Source organism: Solea solea, chromosome 11, assembly GCF_958295425.1.
Source record: "Solea solea chromosome 11, fSolSol10.1, whole genome shotgun sequence".
Taxonomy (NCBI): domain Eukaryota; kingdom Metazoa; phylum Chordata; class Actinopteri; order Pleuronectiformes; family Soleidae; genus Solea; species Solea solea.
Genome location: NC_081144.1, coordinates 5,596,113 through 5,614,605, shown reverse-complemented (window position 1 = coordinate 5,614,605; position 18,493 = coordinate 5,596,113). Strand labels below are relative to the sequence as shown.

At 40.1% G+C, this 18,493-nt stretch overlaps 2 protein-coding genes across 7 annotated transcripts in view; both read right to left on the bottom strand.

Moving 5' to 3' along the window:
- Positions 1-3,947: 3,947 nt before the first annotated feature.
- On the bottom strand, positions 3,948-9,966 carry tuba5 (tubulin alpha 5). Its single transcript, XM_058642120.1, has 5 exons — positions 9,807-9,966; positions 7,778-8,003; positions 6,648-6,796; positions 4,902-5,582; positions 3,948-4,831 (listed from the first exon to the last, which is right to left on the bottom strand). Exons 1-5 carry the CDS (start codon positions 9,807-9,809, stop codon positions 4,535-4,537), a joined length of 1,356 nt encoding a protein of 451 aa, XP_058498103.1. The 5' UTR covers positions 9,810-9,966; the 3' UTR covers positions 3,948-4,534.
- Positions 9,967-11,349: 1,383 nt separating this feature from the next.
- The window catches only part of LOC131468154 (kelch-like protein 12), a 43,771-nt gene continuing 36,627 nt past the window's right edge, over positions 11,350-18,493 (bottom strand). For all 6 annotated transcript variants that reach the window (XM_058642113.1, XM_058642114.1, XM_058642116.1 and 3 more), the window contains 8 exons: positions 17,986-18,135; positions 17,758-17,872; positions 17,538-17,644; positions 17,252-17,447; positions 17,002-17,160; positions 15,758-15,856; positions 15,480-15,666; positions 11,350-12,378 (listed from right to left, as the gene is read on the bottom strand). In XM_058642113.1, coding sequence (XP_058498096.1) covers positions 12,252-12,378; positions 15,480-15,666; positions 15,758-15,856; positions 17,002-17,160; positions 17,252-17,447; positions 17,538-17,644; positions 17,758-17,872; positions 17,986-18,135 — 1,140 coding nt within the window. In that variant the 3' untranslated portion in view covers positions 11,350-12,251. The remainder of the gene's footprint in view (positions 12,379-15,479; positions 15,667-15,757; positions 15,857-17,001; positions 17,161-17,251; positions 17,448-17,537; positions 17,645-17,757; positions 17,873-17,985; positions 18,136-18,493) is intronic.

Sequence of the window (18,493 nt, the reverse complement as noted above, 5' to 3'; positions counted from 1 at the left end):
TGTAAAGCATCTTTTCAGTCATTGTAGGCATCATTATTTATAATAATCTTAGATTTTAAGATTTTCTTTTAACTTGAATTGTTCATTAGGTAGGCACGTATACTTTATTTATCCCCTTAGAGAAATTGTGTCCAGCAGCTTACATACAAACAATGTAAACCGTAATACAAAAAATAGTGCAAAATGTAATATAAGGTTTAATAAAAAATAAATAAAATGTGCAAGAGTTTCGTTATTTTTCGGTCACACTACACTAACGTTAATTAACATTACATCATTAGGGTCCAAGGGCCATGGGAAAAGGAATCAAAAGAGAATGTTCTCTAAAGGTTGCATAAGGTTGTAGAAAAGTAACATTAGGGGAATGTTCTGGGAACCAAAAGAGAACGTTCTATAAAGGTTGTATGAAGTTTGACAAAGTAACGTTCTGGGAACCCAATGTACAATCAAACACTAACGTTGGGGAAACGTTAGGAAAACTTTCCATATCAACCACAGGAGAACCTAGGGGGGAACCTTCAGGGAACGTTCCCACAGCCAGTAACATTCCCAGAATGTTCTGAATTGTTAGCTGGGCAAGCATCGACTTTCTTCCACTTACTACCTGAGTGCACTTTTGAGGCTCTTGCCATGCATGAAAACTCACCAAACTTGGTGTGCACATCAGGACATGTGTAAAATTGCAATCTGGTCCAGTTTTGAGGTGACCCAATTATTTTTGCAGGGATTATATACCTTCTTTTGATCTTTACTTCTTTCACTTACTCACTGATGGTTGTGCCATGCGGGAGAACTCAGCGAACTTGGCGTGCACATCAGATCGATGCACATAGAGTTTAGTCATAACAAATTATTCCTGTAACCACTTTTGTCACAGCCTTCATACGATGTTTCTAGCGCCACACAACAGCCATCGCTAAGAAGGCCCTTTTTTGAAATATGTCTTTGTAACATGGGATCATTTTGAAACTGTTTTTCTCAGTATCCACGAGCCACAGAGGAGGTAAAACAGACATAATCTCATCCCATTTCAATTGTTGATGTCTCACAGCCACAAATGAAGCCCCCACAATCTCCAAGGTCAATTTGTGGGTCAACATGATTTGATTAATCAGCAATGTGTACCACATCAGTTGAGATGGGCCTTGGGACCAGTATTAGACTTAATATTAATCTTATTTAGTGTTACATTGTTACTCTACTTTTATACTTACTCTACTATTACTACTACTACCACCACTCATCACTGTTGGTTGGACTTCTTTGTCTACACGTAGATTAAAACATTGGCGGATATTTATTTACAAGGCTATTCTTGGTCTACTTCCCTCCTACATACCTGTCAGCACTGAATCGGGGGAAAAAAGGCTTTTATTTGTGAATGAACTAGAGAAAGATTTGAAACTTAAAGGCTTGGTCTCACTGGATGTTATTAGGAGAATGCAGGAACATTTGGAGGCAGCCACATCTGTGTGTAGATGTTCTCCCTGATTTATGGGGTTTTCATGATTGTGTAGGGTATTTATGATTATGATCCTGAAATGATGTTATGTTTTTATAGTATGTATGACTGCTGACTGTTTATCTGTAACCTTGTTGTATACTTTGTAACTGTGCTGCTGTCTGTCTTGGCCACGACACACTTGAAAAAGAGATCTCAATGTGTTTTTTCCTGATTAAATAAAGGTTACTGTAAATAAAAACAGTGGATTAGAATGATCTGCATCTGCACATTAGACAGGCCTCTTCCCTATCTGTTTTTAAATCTCTTCTTAAAACTCATCTCTTCTCTTTGTTTTATGTTTATTTTTTTATCTGTTTTTATTGTGGTTTATGTTACTTTTGTCCACATTTTTATGTCTGAATTTATTTTAAGTTGTTTTAGATGTATCTCATTACCCTCATGTGGACGTCTATGCCTTTTATTTATGGTGTCTTTTATTTATTATTCTGTACAACACTTTGGTCCACTGTGGCTGTTTTAAAGTGCTTTACAAATAAAGCTGGATTGGATTGGATACTTTTTTTAAATTTTATATTATATATTAGATCACTTCGTATTTATTTTTCTTCCTACAGTGTATTTTGTGGTGTTTATAAAGCATGTTTATTATTTGTTACTTTTTTACACTGCTCATGTCTTCGTTATGTGATTAAGGGGAACCAATTAATGTAATATGTATCATATATGGTATTTCGACATCGTGTTAATACGAGTATTATTATTTAAGTTCCTCTTATGCCACTGAATTATTTCCTCGTTTTCAGCAGCAGGGACGCGGATGTAGCCTATAGGTGATTATGTAGATGGAGCTTTAAAAACAAACAAGTCACGTTTTCTCAAAACTTTACTCTTCTTCACCAACGGAACGATAAACTGTAGCGAAAAGGAACAACAGACCTCGGAACATTCCCCATATCACGTTATTCACGCCGAGTAAAAATCACAAACATAGTCGTATGTTTATCCTATGTTTGCGCGGATGAATATGTTCAGGTGACACTTTTTACGGCTCCACCGCCGGGACTTATTGTTTAAATAGCCAGTTTGATTGGTTGTTTCCTGTAAATGTTTCCTGACAGCTGCTCATCTCTGACCCTGTAAGAGCCTCCTTCAAGTTTGTCTGAGGAGAAAACAAACAACTTATTATTATTAATCGATAACTACATAAGGAGGAGGAGAGTGATTCAGACAATCATCCTCCAACAACAACAACACAATGATCCCCAAACAAACAGCCACAAAGAACTACAGAGACAAAAGACTGACATCGCCTGCTGCAACAGATGGTGTGGACCCCCTCAAAGTCCTGACCTCACCATCATCATCATCATCCTCATCATCATCACATAGAGTCAGTCTGGGACCATGTGAGGAGAAGAGACTGAAATACAGAGCTTCATAAATGTATTAGACCACCAGCTGTCCTAAATTAACAGCACTGGTAATTATCAAAATCATATTTTACATTTCTGTAATGATTAAAACACCAGTGTGTAGAAGCAACAAAAAAAATAGTATTATTTCTTGATTAACATGTCAAATTATAGTTATTTACCAGCTTTCCTGTGTGGGCATAAAAAGGTGAGGTTTTTAAACATGTATTTATTTAACATTTGTTTATGTATTCTCCTTTGGTCAAGTGAAAAAAAGTTAATTTGTTTGAGGAAAAAGACATCTAAATTATAACATTATTAATATGAATAAAAGACATATGGGGGGCGCATGTGGCCCGCCCACTGCAAGTTGGAGACCTCTGATATCGAGCCTTACTTTCTTGAAGATCACCTCTAAGCGCTTTATACCACATCTTTGACATTCACCCTTCCACACTCCCAGTCATATGTCATGCTTTCTCTATCACACATCATTTTACACCCAGTCAAACACTTCAGTCCCTGAAGTCACTTTGGAGATGACCCAGAACCATGAGGGAACAAATAAGAACAAAAAACAAAACAAATGGTCAGAAGATTTTACCTCATTATTTTTTATCAAAAGGATCATTTGGTTGTGTTGCGTGCACATTAGTTTAAAAGGTAGTTTGTCACAGATTGAAGAGGCACGCACAGGAAATGTGAAGAGACGTGACATCTAACAATGTAGTGTGGATGGTGGTTATTGTGTGGTGACCACCACACACAGTCAGAGTCTCTCTCACAGGATACTGTAAAGACACTTTATTTCACAGTACAATTCAAACATAATTTGTAAAAGCTTGCATTCTTCTCCTAAAGCTTATATATGTATATATATATATATATATATACACACACACATATGTATGTATATATATATATATATATATATATATATACATACACACACATATATACATATATACATACATATACATATAAATATATATATATATACACACATACATACATATATGTATATATATATACACATACATATATATAAATATATATACATATATACACATATATATATACATATATGTAAATAAGGTAATAAGAAAGACCATCACATCTGATCATGCTAAGCTTCAGCTAGGCATTGAGGCTCTATATTTCTGTGCAAGCTGAAGTATGTCGCATATCGAGGGCCCTGTAGTATCCCACTTCACCCTTAGGTGGCGGTACAAGTCTGGATGCAGGGAATAGGACGCATTTCTACCAAAAAAAAAAAGAACAGAACAATGCTACAGCTCCCCCGGACAGGTCTGGTTCAAGGGGCTCACAGCTGAAAGGCCCGTCAGGGTGTCAGCTGGTTGGAGGGTCGCCAGGTTGAGGCTCTGATGACTACCCTTGATTACTACTTCGTCTGCAGAGTAATCTGCAGCAGGTGAGCTGGAGGGAAACCAGGTAATAGGGTTTCTCCGGCCAGCCTGCAGGGGCAAAGACAAGCAGGAAACACTCACTCATGCAGATGGGAAGGACTGACAGACTGCCATACAACAGGAGGGGAAAGAGGAAGAGGAAACAGGAGAGACATTTTATGCAGATCCTAACAGATCATTCTAACTTATAATACTGTCAGTACAGTATCAAAAAAAAAAATCACCAGAGCTCAGTATTCCTCGTCGTCATCATTCTCAGAGTCAGCACCTGTTTGACCCAGCTCCATGTAATCCTTCTCCAGACAGGCCAGATCCTCTCTGGCCTCTGCAAACTCCCCCTCCTCCATGCCTTCACCCACGTACCAGTGGACAAAGGCGCGTTTCGCGTACATGAGGTCAAACTTGTGGTCAAGGCGAGACCAGGCCTCTGCGATGGCAGTGGTGTTGCTCAGCATACACACGGCTCTCTGGACTTTGGCCAGGTCTCCGCCAGGAACTGCAGTTGGGGGCTGGAAGTTGATTCCTACCTGTTGATGCAAAGAGAATGATCAGGAAGTGGACGTGTCTTGTCCTTGCACTGTGTTGTCCTCCACTCACCTTGAAACCAGTGGGACACCAGTCGACAAACTGGACGGAGCGTCTGGTTTTCACACTTGCGATGGCGCTGTTCACGTCCTTGGGGACGACGTCACCTCGGTACAGCATGCAGCACGCCATGTACTTCCCGCCGCGAGGATCACACTTGACCATTTGGTTGCTTGGCTCAAAGCAGGCACTGGTGATCTCGGACACAGTCAGCTGTTCGTGGGAGGCCTTCTCTGCCGAGATTATGGGCGAGTAAGTGACCAGCGGGAAGTGGATGCGTGGAAAGGGCACCAGGTTTGTCTGGAACTCCATCAGGTCCACATTGAGCGCACCTTCGAAACGAAGCGAGGCGGTGATGGAGGAGACAATCTGACCGACCAACCTGTTGAGGTTGATGTAACTCGGGCTCTCGATTTCCATGTTGCGGCGACATATGTCGTAGATGGCCTCGTTGTCCACCATGAAGGCGCAGTCGGACTGTTCTAAGGTGGTGTGGGTGGTGAGGATGGCGTTGTACGGCTCCACCACAGCTGTGGACACGTGAGGAGCAGGGTACACGGCAAACTCCAGCTTGGATTTCTTGCCGTAGTCGACTGACAGACGCTCCATCATCAGTGAGGTGAAGCCAGAGCCAGTGCCACCTCCAAAGCTGTGGAAGATGAGGAAACCCTGCAGGCCAGAACACTGGTCCGTCTGATGAGAGGGACAAATGACAGGACAGTCTCCGTTGACTTATAAAAGCATGAGATGCAATTAAAAAGCAACAGAAAAGATGGTTAGAGGAACCTGTACTGTATATAAAACTGGACTTTGTCTTTTGGTTGCAAAACAAACTCCTGTTGGGAAGCCCCAACATTTTGCGATTTGACCATTTGTGCCATGTTAAAAGTAGAATATCACAGATATATCACCCACAATCAGGCAGGGATTGAATGCGCCTCGCTGTCAATCACACTGGTTGGGGTCACATCCAGGGGTGTCCTATAGTGCCGATGTTGTGCCAAGGAGCGTGCATGCATTCAGTGAGGCGGAGGCGGGGTTATGTTGCTACGTTAATTTCAAATTTGACGAAGGCGTGAAAAGAACAATATGTGGGTTATTGTCGTACTTCTCCAAGTGGCTCTGCAAAGGAACTTGTGGCTCATTTATCTAAATAAAGGTGCATATTCTTCTGCATGTGTTGAACTGACAATGTATCCCGAGGCTCATTGTGTGTTATTTCTATTTATTTTATTCATCAACTTTGTATTTTATTATGTTTATTGTGATTATTATACTGTACTGTGTGTATTTCATTTCTGTATCATTTTATGTGTCATTTACTACAAATTTAAACCATTTGGGTGTATCTCTTTAGGTATAAATTTAATTTAACTTTTATGCTTTGAGCATCTTTCTATAAAACAGAAAGTCTGAAAAACTCTGTATCCCCCTGTAACTTTGACATGAAGACATGTAACTTTGTCCAAATTCATAAATGTTATTGAGCATCATCAGAAATCATCATCAGGGGTGACCAAGTTATACTCCAAAATTATGGAATGATCTCCTTCCCCATGTTAGAAAAGACTCGTCTTAAAACTAATTTTTTTACTCCTTGGCTTTAAAAGTATTTAGAATGAGAATGATATGTTCTCTGTGTCACTGTTGTTTTTAATTGCTGTTTTATTGTTTCTTTCATTTATTAAAACCACATTAGGTCTCACTGGAATCCCTTTTTCATCATTCACGTGAAGGACATAAACTTTCATTACAGACCATTTTACGGATGCGCTCCATGACGTCATCAATGATGTCTTTGCCGACAGTGTAATGGCCACGAGCGTAGTTGTTGGCTGCGTCCTCCTTTCCAGAGATCAGCTGCTCGGGGTGGAAGAGATCTCTGTATTTACCGACCCTCACTTCATCTGAAACAAAAGATTCAGTTCACAAAAGTGTTAGTGTTAGAGAGAGCAAAAGAAACCTCCAAAACCAGACAACACAAACACTACATGTGTGAATTTAGAGGATGAGAGTAATGTGCATTTTATTATCTTATTTATTATCACACTTATTAGAAGTAGAAGAGAATTGTGTGTGAAATGAGGAACACAATATCTTGACTTTTCCTTTATTCTATAATGGTGCAGCTATACAAAGCAACTAGTTAAGAGGTAATTATAAGGTAGGATAAGACAAAAAATTATTATTTAATTAATAAACAATTAATAATCATCATAATGTCATTATTAATAATAGTATAAAAAAACGTGGAATGGAATAGTATGAATTTGTTTTAATAAAATCAATGTTTAATTGATTTTGTTTATTTTTGACAACCCATGGATGAGCGTAAAGTTTATTGTTGCCAGTTCAAATCCCTGCCAGGACAAAGTTCGAGGCACCCGTGAGCAAGGTACCCAATCCCTATTCCCTTCTGTCATGAACATAAATGCAATAAAAACACTGGATGAACTGTTGCGTCTGAAATTGTGTTTGTGCCTAAATGAAAGCAAAATAATAAATCATTACATTTAAATAATTTAAGCATAAATGTACTGATCCTAGACGGCTTCATTGAAACTATAATAATGTTTCTATATAAATAAATCACAAATCATGTAAGGTGTTCACCTGCTAAAATCAACTAAATACTCACTCGAGCGTTACTGTTTACATAGAACACCTCTGTAAATGTTAGCAGCATTGACAAAAGGAGTCACAGCTGCACTCGTTGCCTGGATACCAGAGTCTGTATCCTATTAACAGTTACTGTAACTGCACAAGGCCATAAGTGATGGAGAGGAACTCACGCCAGACACAAACTAAACTGGAACACTTAATAAAAGAAAATAGATAAGAAATAAAAAATTAAAATAAACACACACAGTCTCCAGGACTATACTCACCCACCACCGTGGGCTCCAGATCCACATATAACGCTCGTGGACTGTGACGCCCTCGACTCCCAGTGCTGAAGAAAGTGCTGAATGGATCTTCACGTGAGTTTGGTAGTGCATGGCCGTCCGGGAAGGTGCCGTCAGGAGCGATGCCGTGCTCCAGGCAGAAGAGTTCCCAGCAGGCGTTTCCTGTCTGCACTCCTGCCTGGCCCACGTGGATGGAGATGCACTCTCTCTGTGCAGAGGGAAACAAAAACCATGATCACAACCGGAGAAGAAGAGTACTGAAGAGTGAACACAACCTTTTCTTCCACATGTTTGGGATTATTTGTTTTCACAAAAACAGAAGGAAAAATAAATATTAAATACAAGATCTAAGAGGAGCAGCTGAAATCTAGGCCACTAGTTTTACAGTGAATTTGTGGACTTTGAATTTGCAGCAGTGATTTTCTTTTCCCAGAGAAATTTAAGAAATTCAGACAACATGGTTTTTCAAAGCAAAAACTATTTAAAATATTCATTAATTTTTACTAGGTTGCAATGCAAACATGCAGTGTTGCAACAAGGCTATTATAGTTCACGAAAACTAAAATTGAAAAACATTTTAGTTAACTGAAATAAAAAGGAAAGTACAGTTTAAAACCCCCGCGATAACTAAATGAAACTGAATTGTGTTTTTACTAAAACTAACTAAAATTATAGTGAATTTGAATGTGCTTAATTTTCATCTTTGTACATTTGTTTTTCATACATAATCCTTTTGGGTTCCTATGAATGCCTGCAATTTTTAAAGGTTGTATTTGAGATACAAATACTCCATATTACAAACAACTAAAACTAACACTAAAAATAATAAAAAACTAAACTAAAACCTAGCATTTACAAAAGATAATAAAAAACTGATAAAAACTAGCAAACCCACTCGAAAAACTAATTAAAGCTAACACATTTCAAAAACAGTCAAAATGAAATAAAAACTAAAACTAATGAAAAATCCAAGACTATTATAACTTTGTGTTGTAATGTAACAAAGTACACACACTGTTACTGTACTTGACTTTGTTAGTTGTATTTCTAGCAACATTACTACTTTTTACTACATTTCCTCTATCTTTACCTCCATCTACCAAATAAAATCAGAAGAAGAAGAGTTGGTATTATGGTCTGTATTTATATAGAGCTTTTCTAGTCTTGATGAGCTGCTTTACACTACAGTTTTGCCATTCACACATCTTTCAACATAGGATTAAATGTCTTACTCAAGGACACATACAGACTAGCAGAGCCAGGAATTGAACCCACAACCTTCCAGTTGAAAGACAACTCCCTACCACTGAGCTACCATGGCTCAATCCTTACTCCTCACTTGTTCTAAAAATACTTTTCTTCTAAAACTTAAGTCCATTTTATATCAGAAAGTAAAGTAAATTTCATCTTTAAGATTTTACTTAAGTAATATTATAAAAAAGTGACTCCAACTTCTACCAAAGTCCTTTTCTGGTAAGATACTTTTACTCAAGTATCCCTTTAAGGTACTTTACTGCAAACAGTGTCTGGTGATACTGCATTGGCCATCACAGTTTTTTCTTTTTGTCAAGCGTCAACAAAAAGAGGACAGGATTATTTCACCACTCCACTGTTGCATCTTCCAAGTACTTCCAACAAAACCTGTTTGAACATGTTGAGAATTTCAGCTTTTGTTCTTCCTGGAAGAGAAACATGAACTTCCCCCCAAGATGATTTTTAGCCACTGAGTGACATCTGTTATATATGAGTAGATTATAGTCTAGAATATGAATATACTTCAAAAACAAGCAAACAAAGGATTATAAACAATAGGAGTTTTTTTCTTTTTTAAAAAAAAATAGATTTAATGACAGTAATGACAATGGCTTGGGCTCCTCTTTGCAGACAGTCTGCAATAAACAGCCTGTCAGTCATTTTAAACTCACACGTAAAAACACGCAGAGACATTATTGAAGCATTTAAAAGATGCTCATATTGACACAATCAATAAGAAAATGTTAAATTCTCTTACCATGTTGCTGATGCAGATGATAGAGTAGAGAACAGTGGAAGTTCCAGACAGATCCCACCTGTGTCCCAGGAAACAAGTCAAGTGTCTCGTCTCTGTCTGTCCCTGCTGCTGCTGCTTTTATACCTGCACACAGGTTCAGTCACTGACTGCGTTGTCTCACAGCGACGCTGGATTTGACTGAGGAAGGTGTAGATCGATGGGGGAGGAGGGATGTTAAAAAAAAAAAAGGTGATGGTTTTTCTCCCACTGAAGTCAACTCCTCCTTAAAACCTTTTTGTTGGACTGCTGTTGCTGCCTCTCAGGTTTAGATCAGTTAGGCAGTGTCTCACTGGATAATTAACACATATGCACATAAATTAGAAAACACTCAACATTTTTAGGGTTAGTAGACAGTAGACAGATGTATAAGTATATATATAAGACAAGTATATATATGTGTGTATATATATATATATATACATATACACACATATATACGAATAAACGATAAACGAATACATTTACCTCACAATATGCGATACATGGTCCACGATGCCAATAATATCACAATACAGCAATTCTGTGATAATCAATACATTGCAGAACAATTATATAGCGATACACCACGATATCTGTCGAACTGAAGAAAACAAAATGTTAAAAACATGAAAAGTTAAAAGTGCAGGATTTCTCTATTTATTCACAACAAACTCACTCCTCTTCGACCAGGTAATGTCCACCTGAGTTTTCCTCATTCAGTAAACTGGCAGGGACTGTTTACTTTAAAGCATCTTAATTTATTAAGCAAAATATTGATATTTGTGCCGGCATATCAATTCCGGTATTGCAAAACGAAGGATTGATATATATTACCAAATCAATATTTGACCTACGCTTATTTAAATGTGTATGTAGTTCAATACAGTGTTGTTTAAAGTTTGATTTTTTGCATCAAACTTACACAGAATTCATTCTCTCCACACAGGTGTAATCGTTTCTCGTCGCCTTTACAATTCAACATTTTGCTCTTGTTTTGGTCTGATTTCAGGAGGAAAAAAAAAAAAAAAAAAAAAAAACTTACACTCACCAGACGTGGTCTTCTGCTGCTTCACAGTTCGATCGCCTTCGTCCTAACGTGGCCGTAATGAGCGGTTCATTTGAGTTACTGTTGCCTTTCTATAATTTGCTCATTCTCCTTGGACCTCTGGCATCAACAAGGCAGAGAACTGCTCCACACTGGATATTTTCTCCTTTTCAGACAATTCTCTGTAAACCCTGCAGATGGCTGTCTGTGAAAACTGAACTTTCCATGGCAATAATTGTTGAGATCAGATTGGACCAAAGAGAACAGACGACACAAACGTCAGCAGGCATTCTCAGCAGCATTAGACAAAACCCAAATCCAAATATGACAAAATGTTTACCTTTATTAAAAAAAGACATCCTGGGAAGTTGGTGAATGAAACCAGTAATTTGGTGGCATGCGTGGAAATGCACCTTTTTGCATGATGTTAATATAGACATGAAGTCATACAGCGATAAAACATTAGAAGCATTTTTTGGGGGGGGGGGGGTTTGGTCTGTGGATGTGAAAGACATCCACAGAGTGTACAGGTGTTCAAATGAACCACGCAGAAAAACGTTTCACTGTTCAGGATTTATTCACTTTCCAGGCAAAAGTGAACATGCTCAAATGTATAAGCTGAGGAAACAAACAAAAACAAATCACATGCTTCTCATTCTGTGATTCTTCAATTCTGCCCAACAGAAGGACAAAATAAAGTCAACTGGTATAATTCAGTCATTCTCTAAAACAATATTAATCTCTAAATATACTGTATATTCTGTGTGCGACAATAAGAAATAAACTCTTTGTAATAAAGTGATTGGAATCTAAAAGCACTGTACAAAAAAAGTGGTTGGATTATTGACCCATGAATGACCTCGCAGATGTCAAATGAGTACGCTCGATAAAGACAATGTACTGTAGCTAGTGTCAAAGTCAGACGGGAGGCAACATGGATGTCCACCGTTTGGATGTAGGCCAAAGTCATAAGGCATATAGCAGCAACTGGAGTCTTAACTGTGCTCCAACGTTTGATGTTTTCTTATCATGAGTAAAAATATATTGCACTTTGAAAACAAACTAAAAAAAATAATCTCACAGGTAAAGACAGCAACAAGTACCACCAAATGAGAGTCATGCAAGTGGTGATGATGGGCTCCCGGGGGCCTCTTTTTCCGGTGAAGTCGACCACAGTGAAGCTGAATCTCTGTCACGCGGTCCAACTGGAGGAACGACAACCGTCCAGAGGCGGCGGCGGCGGCCCAAACTGCTGCACGCGTGTCATATTCTGGCGAACAAAACATCTTCCCTTTGTGGCTCTGGTTCAGAGGCCGTTTTTAACAAAGTCTAGCTGCATGTCCTCCTGTCTGCTTTTCCTCTTGTGGGGTCTTTGCGAAAGATCACTTCTCTCGTAGAACACAGACGCCCGCGTCGCACCGCTGCGTCGCCATTGAAGTGACAACCTCCCAGGAGTCGATGACCGGGTCATAACATTCAATACTGCTGAGCAGAGAGTTCCCGTCGTATCTGCAGAGACGATCACAGAGGAAGTGAAGAGACTCAACATTAACAATCAACACTATTTCACAATTGATGTCAGTGATGTTAAACATGGTTTAAGTAAGAAGACAGCAACAGCCTGTGTGGCAGTGTGTAAGAATTAGTGACACAACAAGTAGAGAGACTCCTACATTAACCCGTCCCTTACATAAGCATCTCAGGGGAACTATAATGGCCTTCACATACCAGAAATGATTAAAACGTCTCTTTCACAACTCTCTCTCCACACTTTCTCCCTCTTCTTCGTAAAGCCTGCCCCACACTAGAGGATAATTGGCCAGATTTCGATCCCAATCTGACCCTCCTGACAATCGTGGGTGCCTTTTGATTATAGGCCGATTTGAACCGATTATCTGGTCAAATAATCCTGTAGTGTGAGGGGTTAACAGATGTGATTTTAACATCGGATAGATCAGTCTCCCCAATTTCAAATCCTAAGTATTAAACATGTCTGACATTTACGAGAGCGAGTTGACCAGGAAACGGATGTTACGTAGTTTTGTTTAGAACCGTAACTTGTACAAGCCAAGTAGATTCCGCTCAGCACAAAACATCGCAACACACGACAGCTGACAGTCCGCCTCCATGTCTGTATATATTCTGAAGTCACGATTAAATTCTCAGGATTAAAACATTGAAAATCGGTCACAAAGTTTGTTTGTGTGGGGCAGGCTTTAGTTCACACATCAGGTTTGAGCTTCTGACTTCAAACAAAATACTTATACCATATCCACATGGAAACAGAACTTCTCTTTCTTTTACGTTCTTAAAAGGTTTACCCCAAACACAGCACAGTTTCAAGAAATGTAAAAGAAATGTTCATTTACATGAACATTTTTGCTTCTCCATTAGGGATAGCACCTGGCCTACAGTACTTTTTTTAGTACCTGCTCTGGCGAGGTTCCAAGCGAGTTGAGCCGATACTAAAATGTGACGTTGTCAGACTGTCGTCCACTGATTGGTCAGAGAGTGATGTGTGCAGCACAAGAATCAAACCGAACCGTAGGTCAGTTAAAAAAGACTTGAAAACCCTGAAAACGTGCGTTAATCTCCAACATTTAGCAAGGAAATTTCTAAAATCTCAATATTCAACATAGGAGTCTGGTGTATTTAGTGACAGAACTGCTGAAAGCCGGCGATCGTGAGCCGAATCACAACCTCAGTCAGTCATCATCTACCGCTTTATCCTCTGCCAGAGGGTCGCGGGGGGTGCCGTGCCAATCTCAGCTACATTGGGCGATAGGCAGGGTACACCCTGGACAGTTCGCCAGTCCATCGCAGGGCCACACACAGATAGAGACAAACAGCCATTCACTCTCACACTCACTCCTACGGTCAATTTAGAGTGTCCAATTTACCTATCCCCACATTGCATGTTTTTGGACTGTAGGAAGAAGCCGGAGAACCCGGAGAGAACCCACGCACACACGGGGAGAACATGCAAACTCCATGCAGAAAGGCCCTTGTTCCAACCGGGGCTCGAACTGGGGTCTTCTCGCTGCAAGGCGAGAGTGCTAACCACTACCCCACCGTGTGACCCGAATCACAACCTGTTCAGCTGTATTTTAGTTCAGTGTTTTTAACTGATTCTAATGAGTCATCACAAAAAAGCAACTGCTTTACAAGTCACTATTGCAGCCGTGGTATGACGACTCACATTGAGAAGATACTATAATAACGGACAACGAACCAAAACTTGCAGAGTCGAGCCGTGCCGTGCTGGAAGATGTCCAACATAAAGCAAGGCCTTGCCAAAAGTACATGCTTAAGGCTTATACTAAGGCTACAAAAACAAAATCATTATACACTATTATACACAAACTTATTTATGGTTAGTATCTTTAGTTTCTCTCTTACATCTTACAAAGTGGACTTTAAATAGTAACGTATCATTGAATTGAAATGTCAGTGGTATATAATTATACTGTTGTTTCTTTATGCTTATTACCTGACTACAAAGCACTACAGTAAATCTGCTTTGTTTGATCCTCTCTAGCCTGGCAATTTTACTGCTTGATGAACATGATGTGACATGTTAATGATTATTTGTACAAAAAAATCTGCAATAAAAACAAAAACACCTGTGTTGGTGAGGGCGTGTTGCTTCACAACCAGGTGGGAAACCCAATCTAAAACATCCAGTTTGAGCAATAGACGTATGAGTTTGAAGGATCGTCAGCTGCCAAAACACATTGCACAACAAATTATGGATTTTAAGATTTAAGATTGTGGGAAAGTTGCTCGCAATCGTTTTGAATTTCAGTGCAAAAACAATACAAATACTGTTGAGCTTTATTTTCCGAAAGGAATAGGCAAGAGGATGTGAAAGGATACAGTTCAGCTTGCCATGGTGCGGTTTGGAACAGTACACCCTGACCCAACTTGCGTCTCTTGCATTTCTTAGCCAACAAAAAAAACCTTTCTCTTTCAGTTCTTACAAGCTTGTCACTGTGGGTGCATTCACATCAGCCCTTCTTAGTCAAACCCTTGTTCGTTTGCTCGGAAAGTCCAGTTTGTTTGGGGAGGTGTGAATGCGCAACTGAACTGATGCGCACCAAAGACGCGAAAACTGGTCCTGGTGTTGGGTTTGTGAGCCAAATGCAGGAAGCGGACTACAACGCAGGGCATTGTGGGTAAACACAACCAAAACATACGCACGTGTAGAACGATAGCTGGGAGAAATGGCTGAGCCTATTGTTGCAGCGTATATGTGTCGTATGTTCGCATAAAACAAGTAAAAAAACACAACACCGATAGGATTTGATGCAGCTCCATGTTTTGCTCTTTTGTGGACGAAACTTAAGTTCCTGCATTAACTAACAGATGAGTGAGTTTTTTTTTTGAACCAATCGTACTGAGTCTAGTGGACTATTAGGTGTGAAAACGACCTAAGATGAAGGGGAGTTATTAGAGAGGTGTCTAAAACTTTCCACATCCTGTTATTGCAGACCTGCCCTTTAAACCCACTGCCACAGAAAGACCGACATCAGGACACTTAATAGAAAAGTGCTGTAATTTCCCAGCTTGGGATCAATAAATTATATCTATCTAGTATATCTATCTTTTACCCGGCGATGGCGTAGAGACGTCCTCGGAGAACGGTTGCTCCCACGTAACATCGAGGAGTGGTCATACTGGCTACAGTGGTCCAATAGTCTGTTCTGATGTTGTAGACTTCGACAGAATCGAGGTGGGAAACGCCATCAAAGCCTCCCACTACATAGATATGGTCATTGAGTAAAGCCACACCAGCTCCTGAGGACAGAATAAACAGTCTCAGATTAACAGTCACACGCACACACATAGTCATCTTTTATCACTTTTCTGTGTCCCTTGTCTCACCTACCTGACCTCTTGGTGGCCATTGGTGTAACACTTGTCCAGTGGCCAGTGTGTGGGTCATACCGCTCAACTGAATTCAAGATATTCAGTCCATCGTATCCACCTGGGAGGAAATATTAGGCCAGTTATTTAATGATCGATTAAGAGCTGAAACTGCAGTTGTTTTTTTATTAATACATAACTCGATTGAGTGCCACACAGTGGGGTATTGGCTCGTACTGTTGCTTTACAGCAACAAGACCCAGGTTTGTGACCCGGGATGACTGTGGGCCTTTCTGTGTGTAGTTGGCATGTTCTCCCCATGTGAACGTGCAGAGACACGCGTTTGACACTTAAATTGCCCTGAGGTGTGAATGTGAGGCTCCAGCTCCCCCTGACACTCAAAACTGGTATATAACGAATAACTTAACTGATCATGTAAATTATGTTAACTGTGGAATTAAGACAAGGAGCTGGAGCTGATGTTTGTGGATAAGTGGTATTTTCAAAGGTTTTTGCACATCTAGTCTTAAACGCTAGCCTGACATTTTTAACTCAAATGGACAGTGCTGGGATTTTAGTCAAGTGTAAATGGCAGACATGTCCGGACCAGAATTCATGTTGTAGGATGTAGCAGTCTTTCAGGGAAAAGTTCACAACTGGACTTGTTTGGTCTTTTCACACTGCCAGGCAAAGAAAAAGGTCACCTACTCTAATATTTTGCTTTGTGCCTACCACACATGCCTGTGGGGGCAGTATTGTGATCTGTGGTTGCTTCAGTTGGTCTGGTCTACACGCAGCAACGTGCCCAAAAACACTGAGAACAACTGCCTATAAATACACTGAATGACCAGGATCTTAGGACATAACCAGACAACGCCAAGATTCATCGGGTTCAAATTGTGAAAGAATGGTTCAGGGACCATGAGTCATTTGTTTTTTTAGTCCAGACCTTACCTCCACTAAGACTTTGGGGATTTTTTTTTGGTGAAAAAATATTACAAAAGTGAAATTAATTAAAGACGATGTTACATAAGCTTTTCAGAGCAATGAAATGTGAATTTGAGTGGGGTCCAGGGTGTACCCCACCTATCACCCTATGTCAGCTGATATTGGCACAGCGAGGATAAAACGGTAGATGGTGGATGGATAAAATGTTGAAATGTAAAGTAAAACTGAATGTCTTCAAGTTTAAAACTGTCAATTAACACAAATAGATCAGTTTTGACAATAATTTACCGATAAAAAGGTGAAAACTACAATCCATACCTAGACAGTATATAAGTCCACTGGCCACCACCAGACCAGCTCCTTCTCTAGCTGTCTGCATATCTCCCAGCATGCTCCACTGATCAATGTTTGGGTCATATCGTTCCATGCTGGTATGACGCCTGCTGCCATCGAATCCTCCAGCAACATAAATCATGTCTTTGCAGACAGAGGAAACACATGTATATAGTTACAGTGCTATTTAACCAGGAAACTGTAATGGCATGAGAAACAAAAAAATCTTCCTCACCTCCCAGTGTTGTGGCCCCCGCAAGGCCACGGCGCACGTTCATTGTGGCGACTGTGTACCAAACACCGTCCTCGTCCGCTGTGTAGTCCAGACACTCCACGGAACTGAGCCTCGACCGACCATCGTACCCCCCGATCACATAGACCCGGTCGTGGAGAGACACTGTGGCAACGTAACGCCTTTTCCGTGCAATGTTCTATTCAAGACACATTTATCCGTGTTTATCACCAAATTCACTGATATAATACGAAGTTCATAGGTCCTCTCCCACACATTTAATACTTACAGGGAGGAAGCTCCATTCTTGCGTTTTTGGATCGTATTTCTCAACTACGTCTATTGGTGATTGTTGGCTGCCAAACCCTCCAATAACCAACAGGACTTCTTTGGCACCTGGACAACAGGACATAAATCATTCTTCTTGTCAAAGAAGGAGTGGATTACAAAGATATTTAAAGAACTGCACATGTAGCTAAATTGCATCTGAAAAAAAAAAGAATCCCCACCTAATCTGGCTTGTGTGCGCGGGCCCTGCATTTCACTCCTCAGCTCCGGTCTCAAGTGGAATTTCTTGGCCTCATCAACGAGGTCCCGGCAAGGCAAGCTACACCGAATGAGGGGCTAAAACGTGCCAAAACATACTTCATTATGATGTTAACTGTCATAAATATGTCAACAGGCATTCTTTTATTAGAAGCGTGCTGTGTGATTTTACAAAAACCCTGTTGGCTCACCTCAGCATCGATGACATCTGTGATGTAGCGCGGGGTCAGCAGCGGCATTCGGACGAACTCGAGCATGTCTGGCAGATACGGCTCTCGCTCTTTTCTGTTGTGTTTGACCCAGTTTAGCACTGCTTCAAATACGGGCTCCTCGGAGTCCACCTTCGTACAGACAGCAGGCACAGTGAGAAGAATTACAGCTGCGTTTAAGACATAAATCCACAGAATGATTTAACAGTTGGTGGACAGCTCCAGTTGCAGATGTTGTACAATATTCATTAGTGATGCAACCAACCACTGTAACTGAGCCACTTATCCTTAACTATTCCACTACTTAGAGGAAAAGACTATGCAGTCAATGATTTACATCGTTACAAAAACAAAGACAACAAGAACTACATTGACGATCTATAAATCATTGTTAGATAATAACTATGTTTGGTTGGGAATAGGAATTTCCTGAGCATGAAGGTAAAACTTAAATCAGGTTCTGTTCTCTGCAATTTCATTGTCAGGCCAT